Raw genomic sequence first — 24,485 nt, forward strand, 5'->3', positions numbered from 1 at the left:
GGACACTTACCCGCCCAGCGTGCCCGCGATGTCTGCACCCGAAGCCGATCTCTCGATCGTCTCTCGGGTGCTGCCGCCGCCATCTTGAGTATGGGAATCAGGAAGTGGAGCCTTTCGGCTTCATTTCCCGGTTCCCTACTGCGCATGTGCGAGTCACGCTGCGCAATAAGGATGGACCCGCTGCCTCTGGGATCCGTGTGTTTCCCAGCAGGCAGCGGGGGACTTTCGGAAAAGGGCGTAGATCTACGCCCCTTTCCGCAGAGAGCTATCCCGGAAGTGGGTGCAGATACCTGTACTGTACAGGTACCTGCACCCCCCTCCCCCCTGAAAGGTGCCAATTGTGGCGCCGGGGGGGGGGATGATTCCAATGAGCGGAAGGTCCACTTTAGGGTGGACCTCCGCTTTAAATGAGATCAGGGCCTCTGGAGTCGGAAATGTAATACAAGAGAACAAAAAAAAAAACATATGCAGTAAGGGCCGGTTCACACTGCAGGCGAGGCGAGGCGACTCCGACTTGCCTCGCCGCGACCTGCCGCGACCTCAGCGGCAACTTGCAGATGACTTCTGTATAGAAGTCAATGCAAGTCGCCCCGAGGTCGCCCAAAAGTAGTACAGGAACCTTTTTTCTGAGTCGGAGCGACTCGAGTCGCTCCTCTCAGAACGGTTCCATTGTACAGAACGGGGGTGACTTGCGAGAGCGAGGCGAGGCGAGTCGTGTCGCCTCGCATCGCCCGCTGTGTGAACCGGCTCTAAATGTATTTAGAAAGATACTTTATTTTTCCTGCTTGTGCTGTAAACATTTACATAAAACAATGTATTGAAATGTGAAATGTGTATAAAGAAAAAGAAAACATTAGTCAAAGACAATGTGAGTTTTAAAAAAGTATAAAGATAAAAAAGAGAAAGAGAGAGAGAAAGAAATAAAGAATGAGAGTGATAGAAATAGATAAATAAATGAATGCTTGTGCTGTAAAGCTTTTCATAAAACAATGAAAGAAATAGCTTGTGCTGTAAACCTTTTAATAAAATTATGAAAGATAAAAAAAATTAAGATTGAAGAGTGATTGAGAGGGAGAGAGAGAGAGAGAGAGAGACAGAAAGAGTGAGAGAGACAGAATGAATGAAAGAGAGAGAGAGGAAGAGAAAGAAAGAGATAACTAAATAAATGCTTGTGCTGTAAGAGCCGGTTCACACAGCGGGCGATGCGAGGCGACACGACTCGCCTCGCCTCGCTCTCGCAAGTCGCCCCCGTTCTGTACAATGGAACCGTTCTGAGAGGAGCGACTCGAGTCGCTCCGACTCAGAAAAAAGGTTCCTGTACTACTTTTGGGCGACCTCGGGGCGACTTGCATTGACTTCTATACAGAAGTCATCTGCAAGTTGCCGCTGAGGTCGCGGCAGGTTGCGGCGAGGCAAGTCGGAGTCGCCTCGCCTCGCCTGCAGTGTGAACCGGCCCTAAGGCTCGGTTCACACAGGGGCGACTTGTCCAGGCGACTTCGCCGCCTGACAAGTCGCGCTCCATTCTGTACTATGGAACCGTTCTAATGGGAGTGACTCAAGTCGCTCCGACTTAGAAAAAAGGTTCTTGTACTACTTTGGGGCGACTTCAGGCGACTTGCATTGACTTCTATACAGAAGTCGTTTTGCAAGTCGCCGCTGATCGTGTGCAGGTTGCGGCGCTGCAAGTCGTGCCGCCCCTGTGTGAACCGAGCCTGAACCTTTTTATAAAACGATGTATTGATATGTGACCTATAAATAAAAAACAAAAAAGTTAGTCACAGACAGACAATGTGAGTTTAAAAAAGAATGAAGATAAAAAGAGAGATAATTAAGAATGAAAGAGATAGAGAGAGAGAGAGAGAAAAAAAGAAAGAAAGAGTGAGAGAAAGAAAGAGATAAATAAAAAATAAAGAATGAAAGAGAGAGAGAGAAAAAGAAAAAGAAATGAAGAAATAATACGAGAGAGAAAGAAAAAGAGAGAGAGAGAGTGGGAGATAGACAGAGAAGAAAAGAATTAAAGCGGGAGTCCGCCGGGAGTGCGCGTTTTTTCTTTTTTTAAAAGCCAGCAGCTACAAATACTGCAGCTGCTAACTTTTAAAATAGTGACACTTACCTGTCCAGTGCGCCCGCGATGTCGGCACCCGAAGCCGATCTCTAGATCGTCTGTCGGGTGCTGCCGCCGCCATCTTGGGTATGGGAATCAGGAAGTGGAGCCTTTCGGCTTCATTTCCCAGTTCCCTACTGCGCATGCGCGAGTCGCGCTGCCCAATAAGGATGAACCCGCTGCCTCTGGGATCTGTGTGTTTCCCAGCAGGCAGCGGGGGACTTTCGGAAAGGGGCGTAATCTACGCCCCTTTCTGCAGAGAGCTATCCCGGAAGTGGGTGCAGATACCTGTACTGTACAGGTACCTGCACCCCCCTCCCCCCTGAAAGGTGCCAATTGTGGCGCCGGAGGGGGGGAGGATTCCAATGAGTGGAAGGTCCACTTTGGGGTGGACCTCCGCTTTAAGAATGAAAGAGAAAGACAGAGCGGGAGAGAAATAAACAAAGACAGACAGATATGGGCAACTCCAGTGCTCTGCCTGGATACCTGTTTCCTATTGCCTTTTGATCACAGACATGCATTGTAGGCATGCACTGCTGTGATTAATACTAAAATAATATGTTTTAATGGAATATTAATGGAATAGATAGATAGGATCTAATTGTAAAATATATATGGATAATTATGTTGCCTATTGCCTTTTGTAGGCATGCAAAGTTGTGATTAATAATGAAAGAATATGCTTTCAGGCTCGATTCACACTAGCGCGTTTTTTGATGCATTTTGCAGTAATGCAAGGAAAATTTTTAACATGGGTTCCTATGGAACATGTTCACATCAATGCATTTTTGCACCTCTGCTTTTTTGGAAAGGGGACGGGGACTTTTTTTCATGCAAAATGCAGCATTTTGCATGTAATAGAAGTTAATGGACCTGCATTAAAAATGCAAGTACCGTGTTTTTACAGCGTTTTTGCCGCGATTTTCATTTTTTTTTTCACTGTATATATCTGGTTGCTAAGCAACCACAGTGTAAAAAAAAAAAAAAAAAGAAAAAAAACGCAGCAAAATCGCGGTAAAAATGCGTGTCCAAAAACGTGGCAAGCACCGCAAAAAGCACTGCAAAAACCTCAAAAGCAACATGCATAGATGTGAATCGAGCCTAATGGGCTATTAATGAAATAGATAAATAGGATCTATAAATGCTTATGTTGCCTATTGATCACAGGCATGCACAGCTGTAATTATAGGTAAATAGCTATAGATATGATTCAGTTGTAAATCTGCATGGATGCAAGACATGCACAGCTGCAATTAATAGCCGAATATGTATAACAGATATAAATGAAGTTAGGTAGAACTATTCATTGGAACAATCTGCTCATGTTGCATTTTAATTGCACTATAGACACAGCCAGCTGTCCCAATCTTACAGCCCAAACCTACTGCCACTTGGGTTTGATGAGTGTATTTGCTCCCATCTGATTCCCCGCAGCACTTTATGTTTAGTAAGTCATAGAGCAGTGTGATGTTACTGCAATTACCGTACTGATTGTAATAGGCGCACAGGTTTTCGTTTTTGTCGGCTGGCTAGACCGTGCATTTGGAAACCACGGCTGGTTTGACCGCAGTGGCATCGGAGCAAGTACAGGATATGGGATATGGGGTAAGAGGGATTTCAGACCATTCTCCCCTGACCATTACTGTAAGCATGGGGGACAGGGTTGGCCCGGGGGAATGGAGGATAAATCCTAACAGGTTGGAACTGATTGACAGCCCAAGTACTTTGATGGAAGAGATTAGGGAATTTCTGCAAACTAATGGGGGTTCGGCAGCACCTGGAGTAGTCTGGGATTCCTTGAAAGCATACCTTAGAGCAGTGATGGCGAACCTTGGCATCCCAGATGTTTTGGAACTACATTTCCCATGATGCTCCAGTACACTGCAGAGTGCATGAGCATCATGGGAAATGTAGTTCCAAAACATCTGGGGTGCCAAGGTTCGCCATCACTGCCTTAGAGGAACATTAATACAGCAAGTGGCAATAACCAAGAGGAAATCTAGGGAACAGGAAAGGGAATTAAGAAACAGAGTCTCCCAAGCAGAGAGAGGGTATATAGAAGATCCAACGCCTGATAAGCAGAAGGACTGGCTAGATAGTCAACAGGTATATAAAATGACGCTTATGAAGAGGGCCGAGAGCGGGCGAATATTTCAACGCCAGCATTATTTTGGCGAAGGGGAGAGAGTGGATCGTGCCCTGGGGGGCTGGGGGGCTAGAGAGGGGACCCACGTCTCTAGCCGCCTCGATTATGAAGGTACTTGGGGACTATTATGAAACCTTATATAAATAGACTACAAGGGGTAGCGGTAGAATAGCCACTGATTTCCTACATCAAACAGGAATTACAACTCTATCAGAACATGATAAAACGAGCCTCGAGGCACCACTCACATTAGAAGAATTAAAAAATGCAGTGGCGGGAATGCCTAACCATAAATCCCCAGGCCCAGATGGGCTGCCAATGGAAATTTATAAACGTTATGGTGAAGTGCTTTTGCCGGAGCTCCTGGAAACATTGCGACACGCATTGGATGTGGGCGAGCTTCCCACTTCAATGCTGGAAGCCAATATTACTTTAATACTTAAAGAAGGGAAAGATCAACAGGAAGTCTCCTCGTATCGTCCAATCTCCTTACTATGCTCAGATGTTAAAATTCTAGCTAAAGTATTGGCGATTCGCTTAAATAAATATATCCATAAATTAATACATCCAGATCAGTCTGATTTCATCCCTGGTAGGACAACCAGCATTAATATTAGAAGAGTTTTCCTTAATATTCAAATACCAAGGGACAATGATGGGCCTGGTGCCATATTGGCTGTAGATGCCATTAAAGCTTTCGACAGTCTGGAATGGGACTATCTATGGGGAGTGTTGGAGCTATTCGGCTTCGGCCCTCTATTCATTAGATGGGTAAAATTACTCTATAATAAGCTTAGGGCAAAAATGGGCACTGTATTCTCTAAGACATTCCAGCTAGAGAGAGGGACGAGACAGGGATGCCCGCTGTCTCCCCTCCTGTTTGTTTTAGCTATGGAACCCCTGGCTGTCCTGACGAGATTGCGCCCGGACATTCAGGGATTCCCACGTAGGTCTGGGGAAGATAAAATCGCTTTGTTTGCGGACGATGTCCTGTTTTTTTATTGGAGACATGAACTCCACCCTAAGCAATGTGATACAGATGATGGGAGAGTTTGAGAAGCAATCTGGCCTAGTAATTAACTGGAGTAAATCAGCTCTTCTACCATTGACCAGATCTGGGGATAAACTACCACCTATAATTACATGCTTAGAGGTGGTGTCGAAGGGAGAAAAAAATTATTATGTTAATGAGAGTACTTTAGTACCATTATTGTTAAAATTGAAACAGAAAATGAATACTTGGTGCTGCCTTCCTCTCTCTGTGGCAGGACGCTGCAATCTAATTAAAATGATTTGGCTCCCACAAATATTATATATTCTACATAATTCTCCAACTTGGATCAACCAGAAATGGTTTAAGAAACTGGAATCGCTATTCTGGGACCTAATCTGGAAGAAGGGCCAAGCACGGATCAGCTTGCAAACAATGCAGCTTCCTGCCGGAAGGGGAGGATTGGCAATACCGCATCCGAGATCATATTTTTTAGCAGCCCAACTCCAACATCTAGCTGGGGCGAGGTCTCAAGGTGAAGGGTGCCCGAATCATAAAATGATGATTGCACACCATTGCTTATTGGTTGAGGTATTAGAGGCCAACTCATTTGCCCATAAGTGCCCTACCAGCGTTTTAATGAGGAAAGTGTAGCAGGTAACAAAGCTACTTATGGGATATACGGGGGTGATTGATTATACCCCCTTATGGCACAACGGAAATTTGGACGAATTAAGTAGCATAGATAGACCCTGGGAATGGGAAAGGCAGGGAATCAATAGGTTAACACAACTATACGAAGGGAACCTCATGAAATCTTTTGAAGCTCTTAGGAAAGAATTTAGTATCCCTAATAGGACGTTTTACAAGTATCTGCAGATTAGGCATGGAATTCAAGCCCAGTTCAGGTCATTAGCTATAGAGAGGGTTGAAACTCCCTTATTCCAGGATTTTGTTGAACAAGCCCATGCGAAAGGACTGATTTCCAAACTGTATAACCAGCTTAGGGACAAGACCCTGAAGAGAGAGGGACCCAACAGGAGCAGGGAGGAATGGGCTAGAGATGTAGGGCCGATAACCCAGGAGCAATGGGAGAAGATCCTTGAACAAGGGAGCTTGGTATCAATATCCCCCTCACAGAGAGTGTCCCACCTTCTCTTTACTTATAGAGCATATTATACCCCCCAAAAGATGTGGAAAATGGGTAGGAAATCTAGGGATGAATGCCCTAGATGTAAAGCACCGGGGGATCTTATCCATATGATGTGGAAATGCCCAAAGCTGTACAGGTATTGGATAGAAATAGTACATAGAATAAACAGGACCTTTAAGACTACGCTGAAGCCAGAAGCTAGGACATGTCTTTTAGGGATCCTGGAGGAGGGTAGAATATCCTCCGTAGCAAGGACGTCAGTACTAAGGTGCCTGTACCAGGCCAGGGGGTTGATAGCAATGAACTGGCAAGCCCGAAACCCCCTTGCATTTGAATCATGGGTCAAAGCCATCAATTCCACGGTGTGGTGTGAAAGGGTATATAAAGCAGAATAACCTAAAGAAATTTGGGGCGTTATGGAATCCTTGGCTGAGTGAGATGGGTTACCCCTTGGGCGGGGCGCCCGGGGGGCGGGGCGCCCGGGGGGCGGGCTTAGCTCCAGCTTGGCGGGTATATCCCCAGTGGGGGGGGGGAACTGCGGGTTTTCTCGCTCCCCCCCCCCGTTGGCCGGCTTCCGGGCGCGTCGCCCCCCTTTTGCTCCCGGCGTTGTCTACTCTCTTCCAGGCAGTTAAATACCATCGGAACTGGAGTGGTCGGTGCTGACAGTGTGTGCTCATCAAGGGGGTGGGGTGGGTTGGGTGGGGATTTTTGGGGGGGGGGGAGTAAAAATGTAAACTTTTTATAACTTAAATGTTGTGTAAGTCTTGTCCTTGCGATGTAAAGCTTGTGATGATGTGAATACTCATGTTAATTTTGTGTCGAAAAAGTTAATAAAAACAATTGAAATGAAAAAAAAAAAAGAATTTGCTTCAGGTTTATAGCTCTTATTATACAACCGCAACATACATTTCAAACCTTCTGGATCTGTGCTATTATTCAAAGGAAGAGGGATGCTTGCCAAATTGGTCCTAGCTCCTGCACAGACTAGACAATTTTCTTTTTTAGGGTTTTAACTGTATATAATCATTGTAACCACTCCTTTTTTTCCTGATATCCTGTCTCTAGGGCTATGGCATTCTCTATAGTTAAGTTAGTGAATTTCACGGTTTTACTCAAAATTTCTATTTTAGTGTGGCCCTCATCTTTTTCCCTCATGTCTACCTTCTCTTATTGTCTAGTTTTTAGGTGGTAACACTTTGAGGAAAAATTTGCCTGAGGAGTCAGTTCCTGGCACCCATGCTCCCATAGAGTACAACTGCTGATCTTCCTTCCTCGGCTCCTTTAATGTTATCAATAATTGGTTACAGTTCTCACTATGTGTGCAGGGGGAGTTGGCCGCTTTTGTAATTGTGAGTCTTTCCTTTATTCCACTCTTTTTAGGCCCTGGTAGATTATATCCCCAATCTTGATGGTCTGTGGTCCACAGGGCCTGAACCCCAAGGGCTTTCAAACTGGAGCGGTGCGCTGGCAGGATGGTAAAAAAAAGTCATGCAAGCAGCATCTTTCAGACAATGATTTCCTCACCAATTTTCCCCTTACTGCTTGTACCAGAATAGATTTTGTAGATTGGTCAGTATGGGGCATATCTGCAGGGTTAATTAAGGTCCTAGAGGCCCCGGAGTCCACCAAAAACTGTACACACTTTCTTTCAACCATTAACTCCACCTGTGGTAAGTTTTCAACGTACCCCATCTTTTCCAGTTTGCTCACACATATCGTTTCTAGTCAATGCAATTTGTGGGGGCCCGGCCCATCAGTTCAGTCCCTGGCCAAATACCCCTGTTTTCCACAAACCTAACGTTCCCTTCTTTCTACCCATTATTTATTCTTCCATTGTCCTCTACCCCTTCCTCTTAACTTGCTCCTTCCTCTAAAACCACCTGTGCCTCTCCCTCTACGAGACTCCTCCGGTTCTGCCTCGGTGGTATACTCTTCTACATCCTCATCTCCTTTATCACCTTGCACAAAAACCTTTACTTTCACATTCTTTTTTGCCATAATTTTCAAATATTTCTCAGAATGTTTAGCATACTGCAGGGTGTCTAGGATGCTGGCAGTGAGGTATGTAATCATATTTTTAACAATATAGTCCATCTTGTTTCAAGCCATTAACAAAAGATATTTTTAACTGTTGTTGATAGGCACTGTTCACATCATTGGATTCGGGAAGCCCTGAGATTACCTTAAAAACTTCACGTAGCTTATTCAGATAATTACTGACACTTTCTTTGTCTTCCTGTACAGTCATATTAATCTTTTGCCAGTCAGTTCATTAGAACCATCAGAGATTGCATCTCTGATAGAAAACAGTCAATCTGTCTGTCAATTCTTTGCTATCATGGGCCAGCGGTTCCCCTCTTTATTGAGGGGGGGGGGACACTGGGGCTGCACTGGGGTCCCAAATTCCCTTTACTGATGCCCAATCTGATCCTAGAACTCTCCTTAAGGCCCTTTCCATTTCGACCCCACTTAGCCTATAACTGTTCTTGAGACCTTCCATATTTTCAATGAATTCTGGGGCCCCAAACTTAGGATGTTTAAAATGCTCGGTAGCCTTTTGTACATCACTCTCAGTCCATGGTCTAAAAACAGTCATAGTTAGGTGCTGACCATTTTGTCCACCTCTAGGGTTTGGAACTTCTATTAGGGGATACGATTCAGCATCCTCTGTGTCCTCCCCACCATAATCTACTGCTTTTCTGGGTCTCTTAGTTCCCCCGGGAACTTCCCATCCCTGTGACTAGGGATGAGCTTTGAGTTCGGGTCGAACTCATGTTCGGCTCAAATATTGCCTGTTTGCCTGTTCAGCGAACAGTGAACCATTTGGGGTGTTCGCGGCAAATTCGAAAAGATGCGGAACACCCTGTACAAGTCTAAGGGAGAAATCTAAAGTGCTAATTTTAAAGGCTAATATGCAAGTTATTGTCCTAAAAAGTGTTTGGGGACCTGGGTACTGCCCCAGGGGACATGTATCAATGCAAAAAAAAGTTTTAAAAACTGAAGTTTTTTTCGGGAGCAGTGATTTTAATAATGCTTAAAGTGAAACAATAGAGTAATATTCCTTTAAATTTCGTACCTGGGGGTGTCTATAGTATGCCTGTAAAGGGGCGCATGTTTCCCGTGCTTAGAACTGTCCCTGCACAAAGTGTTGTTTCTGCAGGAAAAAAATTAATTCAAAATCACTCGCGGTTATAATGAATTGTCGGCTCCCGTAATACAGAGAACAGTCATTGAAAGTCATTGATAAAAAAAAAAAGCACGGGGTTCCCCAAATTCAATTACCAGGCCCTTCAGGTCTGGTATGGATTTTAAGGGGAACTCCACGCCAAATTAAAAAAAAAATGGCGTGGAGTTCCCCCTAAAAATCCATACCAGACCCTTTATCCGAGCACGCAACCTGGTAGGCCGCCGGAAAAGAGGGTGGGATGAGAGAGCGCCCCCCCCCCCTCCTGAACCATACCAGGCCACATGCCCTCAACATTGGGAGGATGCTTTGGGGGTCTGTAACCCCTCAAAGCACCTTGTCCCCATGTTGATGAGGACAAGGGCCTCATCCCCACAACCCTGGCCAGTGGTTGTGGGGGTCTGCGGGCGGGGGATTATCAGAATCTGGAAGCCCCCTTTAACAAGGGGACTTCCAGATCCCACCCCCCAGTTTGAAATGGTAAGGGGGTACCCCTACCATTTCACAAAGAAAGTGTAAAAGAATGTTAAAAAAGACACACACACAGTTGAAAAAGTCCTTTATTAAAAAATATCGCTGGACCCCGGAGAGATGATCATCCGTCGTTGGATAGCAAGAGTGGATTACCACCTCTGGAATCTTTAAAAAAAATATATATATTTTTAATAAAAGACTTTTTTCAACGGTGTGTCTTTTTTAACATTCTTTTACACTTTCTTTGTGAAATGGTAGGGGTACTTTTGTACCCCCTTACCATTTCAAACAGGGGGGGGGGCCTGCCAGGTTGCGTGCTCGAATAAAGGGTCTGGTATGGATTTTTAGGGGGAACTCCACGCCATTTTTTTTTACATTTGGCGTGGAGTTCCCCTTAATATCCATACCAGACCTGAAGGGCCTGGCAATTGAATTTATCAATGACTTTCAGTGGCTGTTCTCTGTATTACGGGAGCCGACAATTCATTACAGCCATGAGTGAGTTTAAATGACTTTTTTTCCTGCAGAAATGACACTTTGTGCAGGGACAGTTCTAAGCACGGGAAACATGCACCCCTTTACAGGCATACTATACACACCCCCAGGTACAAAATTTAAATATTACACTTTTATTGTTTCACTTTAAGCATTATTAAAATCACTGCTCCCCAAACACTTTTTATGACAATAACTTGCATATTAGCCTTTAAAATTAGCACTTTAGATTTTGAACGTTTGAGTCCCATAGACTTTAATAGGGTTCTAAAGTTCACATGAAGTTTAGGTCTGTTCGCAGGTTCTGGTGCGATCCGAACTGGGGGTGTTCGGCTCATCCTTACCCAGGACCATGCGTCAGTCAACATCTCTAATATAGATCTGCTCACTGCACAGAGCAGACTGTCATCTGCAGAGATTGGGGAAATGGGGTTGGGGTTTTGTTCAGAGACGGTTCCTTTGACGGGGTAGATGTCACAGGGAGGGTGGTACTCTGGGCGGTGGCCTGCACCTCAGGGGGAGGACCATTATAAGGAGGTGGTCTCTGGTGGTAACAAATAAGATCATCCTCTTTGTCCACTAGGGGCAGCTGGGCTTGGCATTTTTCTTTTGTTCTCCTTCCTTCTGCTCTAATTCTAGCATGCTCAAGCCAGTGCTCCGCCATTTCCAACTCATACCTTTTTTAATCTTTGGGTCCTAACAATTTAAGCTTATCCACCAAATCCTGACACCCTTTCACAGTTAGTTTACCATTGAATCCAAACTTTCTTTCCCACTTAGCACAATGCTTAATGCCCTGTACACACTGTACACACAATTTTTTCCAACGGATTTTTGTCTTGCACAGACACGGTTGCACAAGTTGATGGAAAATCCGATCGTTCTGAACGAGGTAACGTCAAACACATACAACAGGACTATAAATAGCTTTCGTCTCGTAATTTATTCTGAGCATGCGTGGCACTTTGTCCGTCGGAATTGGCTACACACGATTGGAATTTAAACGATCGGATTTTGTTGTCGGAAAATTTTAGATCCAGCTCTCAAACTTTGTGTGTCGGAAATCCAGATGGAAAAAGTCAGATGGAGCCCACATACAATCGGATTTTCTGACAAAACAATCCGATCGGACATTTTCCGTCAGAAAGTCTGACCGTGTGTACAGGACATTACAGATTTAGGTTCTTTGCTATGCATACATTTCTTATCTCCTTCTAATGGCGCATTATGAACACAACAGCAACATAAACAGCCACTAGACATTCTTTTACAGAAACGATTCCCCATGTCTCTGTTTCTTCTGCTTCAGTTTTGAGTTTACAATACAAGACTGGTAATTCTATTCTTGACCCCTGCCAAAATCTATATAAAACCACATCTAAACTCCCCAAACAGGAAATTATATATATATATATATATATATATATATATATATATATATATATATATGCCTTCACATTTTGCACCACAAAGTACAGTTGGTTAAAACAAACAGTAAAATTGGTCATCTAATCAGAATCACTCACATACACATACAAAAGAGCAAGTGCTCTTAGATGTATGTGGGGGGGGGGGGGGGGGTGAGTCCAGTTTCTAACGGCAAATTTACTGGCACACAGAACATATAAGTGCCTTAACAGACAAGTTCCCCATCGTTAGCATTATCAACTTGTGAAATCCCGGACTTGCAACCCTTAAGTCACGATAACAATAAGAATACAAGAAAAGCAAAAATATCAAGAATCCCCACACTATGGGGAGAATCAAAAAATAGTTAGAGCCCGTCTCTACAGTACCGTTGTTCAATAAAGTTACAATGTCAACAGAAAAGTTAAACATGGGAAAGAAAAAACTAAACACCCAGAAGAAAATTAGCCACGTGATCTTTCTAGATCACTCAACTACTTTTAGTACTTTAGATCATCAGGCAATCAACCTCTGACGTTCAGTATACCTTTTTAACATTTTTTTTTTTAATCTGTCCTTGACAGCAGGTGACGTCTATTTTACCTTAGGCAACACCCTAAATGCCTCTGTCTTCGACCATCCCAGTGTCGGCAATTACAACTCATTTATAACTCATTAAACCAGAATCAAACAGAGGAGAAGAGACTTTAGAAAAGAATTAAGGATTATTTAAATTATCTTACCCCTCAAACATCCCGGAGGACTGGATCACGTAGGTGCAAAACCATACGGAAGGTCTAGGTCCCGGTACTGATCAGACCCTGTTTTTCCACTAACATTGCATGAGAGGTATTTGGTTCTCAGTGAGCTTTGAGGTCCAATACTCACCAAGGTCTTGGCCGGGACCGTCTGACCCAGGATCCACTCGTTGGTTTCTGGCTCGAAGGAACAGAAATTTTAGGAATATTCTTCTCCTGTGATCAGTCAAACTCCAGATGTATTGAAAAGCGGACAATTTATTTCAGATGTAACCACACAAAAGGGTGAGCTCTTACAACAAGCCGTTCAAATGCAGAGTCACACAAAATACATGATGTGGGATTTCCTTATATAAGTTCATAAATTAATACTTCTATTGGCTAAGACCCACTGGTGGCTTTTGTGTGACAGAGACTTTATTACCAATCACAGCAGGTCTTTACAAACTTTACTAAATAAGGGCATGGCACTAAGCTGTTCCTAGTTTTGATACTTTAAGCAAGTTCCAATATTAAAGAAAAGACACGTAGCACAAATAACTCATTAGGGTGCGGCTCACCCGGAGTGTCAGTCTGACACACCGCTACACTGATCTCGGTAAAGAGCCTCTGACGGAGGATCTTTACCACATGATCAGCTGTGTCCAATCACGTGGATCGGCTTTTCCTCACTCGCCTCTGACAGACGTGAGTAGAGGAGAGCATATTGGCTGCTTTCCTGACAGGGGGGTCTGTGCTGATTGTTTATCAGCACAGCCACCCCTCGGATGCCCGCGCAGGACCACCAGAATGCCGTCAGGACCACCAGGGATTGCCACCACACTGGACCACCAGCTATGCCACCCTAGACCACCAGTGAAATGCCAATCAGTGCCCAAGCAGCTGCCAACTGGTGCCCAGGCAGCTGCCAATTAGTGCCCATCCCCAATGCCTGCCAGTGCCATCAGTGATGCCTATCAGTGCCATCTATCAGTGCCCAGCAGTGCCGCCTATCAGTGCAGCCTTTCAGTGCTCATCAGTGTTGCCTATCAGTGCCCATCAGTTCCCACCAGTGCCACCCATGAGTGCCCATTAGTGCCAGCTATCAGTGCCCATCAGTGCCACCTCATCGGTGCCGCCTTATCAGTGCCCATCAGTGAAGGAGAAAACGTACTTATTTACAAACTTTCTTTTTTTTCAACATTTTCTGTATTTTTTTATTTGTTTAGCAACAAATAAAAATGCAAAGGTTATCAAATACCACCAAAAGAAAGCTCTATTTGTGGGAATAAAATGATAAAAATTCTCTTTGGGTACAGTGTAGCACGACCGCGCAATTGTCATTTAAACAGCAACAGCGCTGAAAGCTGAAAATTGGCCTGGGTAGGAAGGGGTTGTAAGTGCTTGGTATTGAAGTGGTTAAACAGAAAGCACTTTATGTTGTATATGAATTTGCACATGGATCAGTTTACTTAATTTATTGATAAACACCATAAGATCAATGTAGGCATAATGTGGAAGCAGTAGATCTGCAGAGAATATTATTTGAGCCCCTAGCACTTTATGTATGAATGTCTCCACATATTGTAGTGTATTTGTGATGATTTATGTGCACACACAATAGGACAGCGCTGTGACACATAATGCTCTTCTAGTTGATAAAGGGAACACTTACCTTTGTTACAGCAGCAGTCCGGTATAAGTTATTTCTGTAGGTATTTGAGTTGTTACACATAGAGCGGGTTTTATTCTATTTATATTGGTGACATAATTGCCCAATCTGAGAATCAGGAGCCATTTCCACCCTTTACTCTCAGCTGGGGCTCTTTGTATCCATATAACAGATGATCTCCAAGACTAAATCTGCACTCAATTTGCCATCATGGTAGCATACGCATGGATAGTTGCTCCATCCCCAGCCAACCCACAAGACCATTATAATGCCCCGTACACATCTGACTTTCTGACGGAAAATGTGCGATTGGAGCTTGTTGTTGGAAATTCCGACCGTGTGTAGGCTCCATCGGACATTTTCCATTGGAATTTCCATCACTCAAAATTTGAGATCTGGTTCTCAAATTTTCCGACAACAAAATCGTGTGTACACAATTCCGACACACAAAGTGCCACGCATGCTCGGAATCAAGCAGAAGAGCAGCACTGGCTATTGAACTTCATTTTTCTCAGCTCGTTGTACGTGTTGTACGTCACCACGTTCTTGATGTTCGGAATTTCCGACCAACTTTGTGTGACCGTGTGTATGTAAGACAAGTTTGAGCCAACATCCGTCTGAAAAAATGCCATGGATTTTGTTGTCGGAATGTCCGATTGTGTGTACAGGGCATTACTCTATAAAAGAGAGTGACACCCCCACCCCCATTCTCTTTTCTGTCCTCAAGGGCTGAAACCAAATCTGTACCCCAAATGGGACTTATGAATAGCGCTAAATTTCCTTGAAGCTCCTCCCTTTGCACCCACAGAAGGCTGTTCTTTGGAAGACATCACACTGAAGGTGACCTTCCTAGTAGCTGTTACATTAGGGAGCAGAGTCTCAGAAATTCAAGCTCTAGGCTCTCGAGATCCCTATATATTGTTTTCTATCCAGTCAGAGTAGTCCTTCAGCCTATCCATCAATTCGTACCTAAGATCCCTTCCACATATCACTCCAATCAGGAATAGGTCCTCCCAGCATTCCCGGAAGAACAGAATTCATCAAAATTGCACAAATTGGATGTAGCAAGAGCCTAAAAAGTCCTACATCTCTGCTACTCTACACCTCCATGAGGATTGAAAGATTATTTGTAGTTCCCAGTGGTGCAAGGAAGGGGCAAGCAGCATTGAAGCGCACAATAGCGGGATGGATTGTGCGGTTTCCTCCTACAGTCCAAAGACATGCTGGTAGGTTAATTGGCTCCTGTGTAAATTGGCCCTAGTATGTATGAATGTGAGTTAGGGACCTTAGATTGTAAGCTCCTTGAGGGCAGGGACTGATGTGAATGTACATTTTATATGTAAACCTCTGCTTAAATTGATGGTGCTATATAAGTACCTGAAAGAAAGAAAATTATACACAGGGCTTGCCGGGCTAGTGGGCTTCCTGTTCCTCAGGAAGTAAATGCGCACTCGTTAAGTGGGATTTCATCTTCATGGGCAGCCTTGGCAATGGTCTCCCCTGACATAATCTGCAAAGCAGCAAGATGGTCCTCGTTTTCCACATTCATGGCTCACTACAGCCTAGATCCAGCTAGTCTCACCTCCCGGGAGTTTGGGAAGAAGACCTTACAATTTTCTGTTTCGTAATAGTCTTAAATTAAATTAAAGTAGTCTTAAATTAAAATTAAAATGATAAAGTTTCATCAGCATTCCCTCCCTGGTAGCGAGTTGTTTGCATATGCTGCCATGAAGGCACCAGGAAAATTGAATACCTACCTTTCTGTAATTTTCCTTTCCTGGTGCCTATCCAGCATATTCACCTCCCTTGTTTTTATTCTTGTGGCTGAATTAAGTCTAGTTATGATAATGGGTCGGGGGGGGGGGGGGGGGGGCCTTGCTCTCTTTTATAGAGTTATAATGGTCCTGTGGGTTAACCGGGTGGTGGAGCAACCAACCATGAGTATGCTGCCATGGATAGGCATCAGAAAAGGAAAATTACGGAAAGGTAAGTATTCAATTTTCCATTTTACTGCAAAATCAAAGGTGTAAAAATGTCTCCCACCCCCCCCCCCCCCCCCGCAATAATATATTTCTACCCCCCTCGGTGGGAGTGGAGATGACCCATCTATAAGGATATACAGTACATACACACACAGCACAAGGATGTGTTCACACTACTAGAGGTTTTTTAGGGCTGCAGTTCCTTTGAGCTCCACAAGATGGCGATCTTACTTCTACCAAGACAGGAAGTCTCTATGGAAGACAGGAAGTGATGTCAGATACAGACAGGAAGTACAGAGAAGACATTGTTGGAAGTGGCAGCAGAGGAGGTAATAAAATCTTATTTTCTATTTACACCCAGTAATCCCTCGTCATGTCCGTCCTCTTCCTCCACAGTCACTGTGATGTCTTTTTTTTCCAGCAGATGATGATACACACATATATATAGTGTGGAGACCTAGATTAACCCCTTCAGGGGCAGAACATTTCCTCACGTAAAGGGCTGGAACATTCTTCAAATTTTTTTTCTTTATTAGTCATTTTTAAACAACTTATATGACTTTTATTTAGGTGTGGGGGATGCAGTTTATTTAGACATAAAAGGAATATTATTTGTCTTTCTTATCCAGCAGATTAAAAACGAGCAAAACAAATTTTACATAGAAAAAGGACTTTGTGATCCATCAAGCCAAAGGTGAGAGTTTCCCGGACCAAAACAACCCTAAACTGAATGTTCCTCTGTGTGTAATCCAACGGGGGTCTGCTCTTCCCTCATATTATCCCCCATACATCCCATCCTAATATTCTACAACCAGTACAGTCCAGATCATTCTCTGTCATCAATTATTGGTTTACAGGGAAACCTGTATAGATCACATGACCAATGAGGATGGAGGAGGACCAGAGTCACATGACTGAGAAGATACTAAACCTCACCCTGGAGATCATCTACCTGCTGACTGGAAAGGTGAGGAGGATTCTGGGAGGTCACATGACATCACTCTTATCTCTATTAATAAAAGATAGACCTGACCGGAGAGGTGAGGAGGATTCTGGGATTCTAACATGATATTCCTATTGGTTCCTCAAAACAGAGATTTCCTCTTGTGAAGTCAGGTGATCATATGACCATCACAGTGCCTCCATGTGACTCCCTAAAACCTGAGAGACACAACATGCAGAAGATTCTAGAAGTCACCAAGAAGATGATGGAGCTGCTGACAGGAGAGGTGAGGAGAATTCTGGGAATTCTGGGACATTATCCAGTAACAGACAAGGGATGTGTCTGGATGGTGACTGTATCATTGTGTGTGTCAGGTTCCTATAAGGTGTCAGGATGTCACTGTCTATTTCTCCATGGAGGAGTGGGAGTATTTAGAAGGACACAAGGATCTCTACAAGGACGTTATGATGGACAATCAGCCGCCCCTCACATCCCCGGGTAAGAGGAGACTTTATTGTAAAGGAGAGAGCAGTACGGAGGCTCCACCTAGATCCCCCATCATCTGATAAACACATAGAAACAATGTATTCAGTCAGTGTGTGTGTTTCCTACAGATGGATCCAGTAATGGGAACCCACCAGAGAGATGTCCCCGTCCTCTGTATTCCTGGGATTCCACACAGGAAGGTCACACCATCCCCCACCATCATCAGGTAGATGAGGAACAATCACTGATAGTATCCTTAGGATCTGTACATTATCTGCATTGTTACCATTGATGTTATTTTTATTCTATATTCAGAGTGGAAACCTGAGAGATTCTAAAGATGATGGTAAAGAAGAGATAAAAGAGGAGGATGATGAGGATGGGGTGATGGAGGAGTCAGAGTTTCTAAAAGAACACAAAGATCTGTACCAGGACACCATTGTGGAGTCATCCAGCTACAGAAACCCACCAGAGAGATGTCCCCGTCCTCTGTATTCCCGGGATTCCACACAGGAAGATCACACCATCCCCCACCATCATCAGGTAGATGAGGAACAATCACCGATAGTATCATTAGGATCTGTACATTATCTGCATTGTTACAATTGATGTTATTCTTATTCTATATTCAGAGTGGAAATCTGAGAGATTCTAAAGTTGAGGGTAAAGCAGAAGAAGAAGAGATGTATGTGAGGGATGATCAGCAGTCTATGGAGGAGGATGGAATAACTGTGACATTTATAGAGGAGGACACTCCTACAGAGATCAGCACAGGTGGGTCATCAACACTAAATACATTCCTCCACCCATACTGCTCACTGATTGGTCCAGAGTAGGGCGGGGACTGGGTGATATCAGCCTGTAATCCCCTGGTCACTTTCCTGAGCTGTGTTCCCCGTCCTGTATTCCTGCATTTCTCTCGGATAATCTTCCTTCTCTGTGCTGCAGACACAATTTATGTATTTAGATTGGAGTACTTCAGGTAGTCGGAGTAGACTGAGTGTCCTACAAGTTCCATCAGTCTCCTGCTTCCCTTTCACAAAGCCCGCCTGGTCGGAGACATAGGGGCATGGTTCCACCATATTATATTATCTCTAGACACATGAGCCATCTGGTATAGTAGCGGAAGGTCCATGAGTGCAAGAGCAATCCAAGAGTACAAATTATGTGGGCGAGAAAGAAAAGTAAAATCTTTTTCTGAAGAGTGGTGCCAAAGCCAGATATCATAACGTGACTCGTTGTGCAAGAGTTTTCAGAGACTGTCTAGGTACCAAGGAGGGGTTAGAGCTGTCAAGAGTTTTTTGATATAGCACAATTCCAAAAAAGTGCAAAAAATCGAGTCCATAATATAAAGTGCGTCCACCACCAATATGTAATAATGTGGTGATGTTGACAGATATCTTCAAATCCACTCCGTGTTGCTTAAAACATGCATACTCCCATCTGGTGTAGATAATAGACTCTCACCTCACGGTATTGACCTCGCTAAGAACAAGGTCAGAAATGGCTTTATTGTCCCTCCTTGGGCTAATATCATTGGTAGTTCATCTGGGGATTCATTTCCTCCTCTGTTGGCACCTCTCTCCAATGTAGGTCACATACAAAACAAAATAGGACTAATAGTGCTCTCTGTATATAAATGTGAAACCCCAGACTCAGAACTACTCCCATGGAATGATCACACAGAGTGCTATGATAAGTATAAAATGGAACATAGCGTGTACCCACCACCGATGTCATGTTGTGTGCACAGATATAATCCAGTCTGTGCAGTGCTGCTCAATCTCTCACCTCACAGTACTGTGCTCAATCAATCTAGGTCAAAGCAGGCTTTGTTTGGCCCCTCCTTGGACTGTATCATCAATGGTACATAAGACAGCTCCTTTTCTTCCTCTAGTGGCACACCCAGATTTATATATCATGTAAAACAGAATAAAACCGATAGTGCTCTCTGTATGCAAATACTTATTTATTAAAATATCCAAGAAAAATGCACTGAAATAAAATTAGAATACAAAGTGCTATGATGTCAGGAATGGTGTCATTGCTTGGTGCCCCTGCTGGTGGCACTGTTACGTTCAGCACCAAAGGGTGTAGTTCTGGGGGCCACCAGCGGGTGTCTCCCTGCCAGGATTATTAACCATCAAGTTACACCTGATGGGGGTCTGCTGGACTATATAAGCCCGTCCTTAACCAATGCTCAGGGCTTCAGAATTCCCTCTGCTACCTTGTCCCTGCCTGAACCTGATCTGTTTCCTGCTCCCAGCTCCCACTTGCTGACCACTCTTAGTACCTGGTCTTCTGTTCCCCTTTGCGTGTGTGTATATATGTGTGTGTGTGTGTGTGTGTGTATATATATATATATATATATAGTTAGGTGTTTGGGGGTTTGCTGTGTTTCATTTCTTGTTTATGGTTTGCTGGTGTTGCACATGTGTCCTTACCTTAACAAATATATCTTTTTTTTTTTTCACTTACATATGTGTTCCTGATTCCTTAAGTGCAGCCCAACAATCTGATTACCCCGTACTGGATGCCTCTGTATAGCACCCCTGGACATATGATAAAATCATAAACAGGGACATGGGTGCATCAAGCTGCTACTAATCCCTTCCACACCGTCTAGACTCACCTGACCCGCAGATGGCCTTGTTTTCAATGTAACCAGCGTAGCTCCCCCCCCCCCATATGCGTTACGCCCACACCCTGGGCTTCTTCGGTAGGTCTGTTTGGCCTCTGCATTTGCATAGAACATATGGGTAAAAGCTTTGTTAGAAAACTTAGGAGGATTATCTGTATTTTAGTGGGTCACAGATGGCCTTGTTTTCAATGTAACCAGCATAGCTCGGCCTCCCTATATACGTTACGCCCACAACCTGGGCTTCTTCAGTAGGTCTGTTTGACTTCTGCATTTGCATAGAACATGGAGAGAAGCTTTGTTAGAAAATTTAGGAGGATTATCTGCATTTAAGTGGGTCTCTTGTATGCAGAACCCCCCCCCCCCCCCTTTAGTTTCTGAGCTTCAGCCCACATGGTCTTACTCTTAAAAGGGCTATTGAGCCCGTTGACATTAAAAGACACAAACTTAATTATCACGTGGAAGCATAAACAATACATAAAATAAGAAACAACATGACCTTACAAGTGAGAAGTGAAACCCTGGATTTGGAGAAGGTCTAATTCCTGGAGAGCACGAAAAGGCACAAAATGGGGTTTCCGTCTACAAGTGAACAGCTTAGAGACAGCAAAAACTATGACAGAGTTCTGAGACAAAATAAAACAAGCTGACCATATCAAATAAGAGAGGGTAGTCCATCCAGGCGTCTGTATCGGGCTAAAAAGGGCCACATTTAAGATAGGATAATAAGGTCCATGAGGCACTGCGTGAAAAGGGGTGTTGATATACATGTCACACCAGGCATTAGAGACTGGAGCTAGGGCAAAACTCTGAATGGGAATCAACAAAAGATAAGATAAAGAAAAACAAAATACAAACAGTAGAAGAAAAATAAAGAAAGAAACTGTAACTAATCCCGGCATCCCTAACAGCATCAGTTGGGAACTCTGTAGGGGCTGGAGAACACTTCCGAAATCCGCAATAAAAATTCTGAATCAAATCAGTCCAGGGTATCCTGTCCTAGAACTGCAAATGTTAGGTCAAAGAGATGCCTACCAGAGATAGAAATTTAGCAGCTGTGACCAGTCATTACATAACTTGGCTGGGCCTTTTTTCATCTCAGTAGGAGCATCAGGTACCAAGATATGCCATTCCTTCCGGTATTTATGCCTCGCTTCCAAAGAGTAAATGATGAATGTTCTTTCTTGATACGTAACAGATAGCTTAGTTGGGAACCCCCAGTGATGGATGATTTTATGGTTCTGGAGAGCTAATGTGATGGTGAGAAATGTTTTCCTGTTTTAAATAGTAGCGTGGGACAAATCAGCTTCACCACTTGCCGACCGCCACACTCTGATTTACATCGTCAGAATGGCACAGGCTGGCAAAAGAGCGTACCCGTACGTCCCTTTGGATTTGCTGCCTAGTGGGCACACGCCCCGCCGCGCGCCACGAGAGTGTGCCCATGGGTCCCCGCAAACTCTATGTTCACCAACGGCCCGCGATTGCGGCGAGGAGAGGCAGAACGGGCAGATGCCTATGTAAACAAAGCATTTCCCTGTTCTGCCTAGCAACATCACAGGGATCTACTGCTCCTTGTTATTGGGAGCAGTGATTTCTGTCATGTTGTAGTGAGCACATCCCCCCTACAGTTAGAACACATCCAGGGAACACACTTAACCCCTTGATCGCTCCTTAGTGTTTAACCCCCTTCACTGTAGGGTCATTTATACAGTAATCAGTGGATATTTGTAGCTCTAATAAATGTCAATGGTCCCAAAATAGTGTCACAGTCCCAATAAAAATCGCAGATCGCCGCGATTACTAGTAAAAAAAAATAATTATAAAAATGCCATAAATCTATCCCCTATTTTGTAGACGCTATAACTTATGCTCAAACCAATCAATATACACTGATTTGTGATTTTTTTTTTTTCCAAAAATATGTAGCATAGTACAGATTGGCTTAAACTGTGGATTTATATATATATATATATATATATATATATAATTTTGAGGTTATTTATTATAGCAAAAAGTAAAAAATATTGCTTTTTTTTTTTCAAAATTGCCAGCCTTGTTTATAGCGCAAAAAATAAAAACCGCAGAGGTGCTCAAATACTACCAAAAGAAGGCTCTATTTGTGGGGAAAACAGGACATCAATTTTGTTTGGGTACAAGGTTGCACGACCACGTAATTGTCAGCTAAATTGATGCAGTGCTGAATCGGAAAAAAAAAATGCTCTGGTCAGGAAGGCGGTAAAACCTTCCGGCGCTGAAGTGGTTAAAGAACAATGCCTGGGAACTGATCCGGCAGGTGCAAGTTTTTCTGAGCTACCTGCATAGCTTTTTCCTTTACATGTTAATAGTGGATCCTGGACAAAACATCCGGCAGCACTGTATCCACAAGGTAATCAGGTTTGGGCAGCCTATGTTCCCTGTTTATGATGAGCTCCTGCAGGTCAGGAACTAGAGGACACAATAGTTGTAGCAAAAAGTCTTGTAATCCAGAGGAAGGAATCATTTTAGGAACCCCACAAAATTTGATATTGTTGCATCTGGACCTGTCCTCCATATCTACTAATTTAGCCTGAATTTTTTGCAGACCGGACTGTGGGTCTGTACACGCATCCACTAAGTTGTGGGCTGTAACAATATCATCAATCTTATGCTCTATATGTGTGACTATTTCCTACAGATCTTGCACAGAGAAGTTAGTCTTGGTTAGCATAGCCACCATGTCTAAGACCAACATGCCCTTAAGGTCAGACACTGACACAGTCTGTGTAGTCGTTGGAAAATGATCTAATAAATTCTGCAGATGATAGGTCTGCTCTGCCTGGTAATGTCCTTTTTGAGAAAGTCCCTCTGCTTAGCTTTCTTATGCCCCATACACACGGTCGGAGATTCCGACTACAAAATCCATCTGATTTTTTTTTCAGACGGATTTTGTCCGAAACTGGTGTTGGACAAAGTTGTCGGAAAATCCGATCGTTCGAAACGTGATGACGTTCGTTCGTTGTGACTGGACTACATTCAGGCTTGTAGCCAATAGCTTTGCTCTTATACTTTGATCTGAGCATGTGTGGCACTTTGTCCGATCGGAATTCTCTACAAAGGATCGGAAAAAATCCGATCGGATTTTGTTGTCGGAAAATTTGAGCTCCTACTCTCAATTTTTTCCGCCAGAATTTCCGACTTAAAATGTCCAATAGAGCCCACACACGATTGGATTTTCCAACAATATAATCCATTCGGACCTTTTCCGTAGGAATTGCCGACCGTGTGTATGGGGCATTAGTCTTTGCTGAACTCTGAGTGGAGGGGCTGTCAGGGGGAGGGAACTCACCAGGTCTCTGAGCAGGGAGTCAGATCGCTGTGCAGGTTGAGACACACATGGCGGAGCCTTGGAAGTCCCACGTCATCACAGGGGGAAAACAATCTTTCAGCTTGTGTGGCACGGACCAATGTGTTCGCTTCTTTGGTATTCCCAGGATGTTGGGCTGTGATATCAGTCTCCAGAGAGCCAAAAACTGGGCACATCTGTCGCTCTGTACTGGCGCTTAGCAGGCTTGAGACTGGGAGCTCCTCAGGATGCAGCCATCTCAGAAGTCAGCGGGACACACTCCCTTCAAGTACATTTTTAAGCTATTACTGAATACTAACATTATTAGTCCTGACCCTTACATTATAAAATTTATGTTTACATTACATACTGCTGACCCTTGCACTATATATTCTATGTTGCACATTACATCATTCTGATACTCTATAGTCCTATCTATCTGTTGCAGCCTATACAAAATATTGTACGTTACATAGTCCTGACTTCTTTTACACCCATTTCCTACCAGCTGGACATTTTATATCTGATGATTTGATTGGAGCACAGACTTTTACATGTTGATAATAATATGATAACTTCCTCAGACTTTTTAACCTTAAACAGAAAGTGATAATGAGGGAGGAGTCAATAACCCAATGATGGTGGTCTTCAGGATCAGTCCAGTCTTCATCTTGGTTGTTCTCCCCCCATCCTCACTCTCTGACCTCTGGTGGGGCTCAGCCCCGCTGTTATTCATGACTAAATCATG

The 24,485-nt window shown here is 43.8% G+C and overlaps 1 protein-coding gene across 1 annotated transcript in view; it reads left to right on the forward strand.

The window, feature by feature from the left end:
• The first annotated feature begins 16,635 nt into the window (after positions 1 to 16,635).
• The window catches only part of LOC143986871 (uncharacterized), a 116,880-nt gene continuing 109,030 nt past the window's right edge, over positions 16,636 to 24,485 (forward strand). Inside the window, exons 1-7 of the mRNA XM_077485278.1 lie at positions 16,636 to 17,039; positions 17,203 to 17,312; positions 17,440 to 17,574; positions 17,663 to 17,786; positions 17,903 to 18,000; positions 18,090 to 18,317; positions 18,407 to 18,548. Coding sequence (XP_077341404.1) covers positions 17,229 to 17,312; positions 17,440 to 17,574; positions 17,663 to 17,786; positions 17,903 to 18,000; positions 18,090 to 18,317; positions 18,407 to 18,548 — 811 coding nt within the window. The 5' untranslated portion in view covers positions 16,636 to 17,039; positions 17,203 to 17,228. The remainder of the gene's footprint in view (positions 17,040 to 17,202; positions 17,313 to 17,439; positions 17,575 to 17,662; positions 17,787 to 17,902; positions 18,001 to 18,089; positions 18,318 to 18,406; positions 18,549 to 24,485) is intronic.

This window comes from Lithobates pipiens, unplaced genomic scaffold (assembly GCF_037356315.1).
Source record: "Lithobates pipiens isolate NorthernLeopardFrog02 unplaced genomic scaffold, aLitPip1_a1.2 Scaffold_18, whole genome shotgun sequence".
NCBI lineage: Eukaryota > Metazoa > Chordata > Amphibia > Anura > Ranidae > Lithobates > Lithobates pipiens.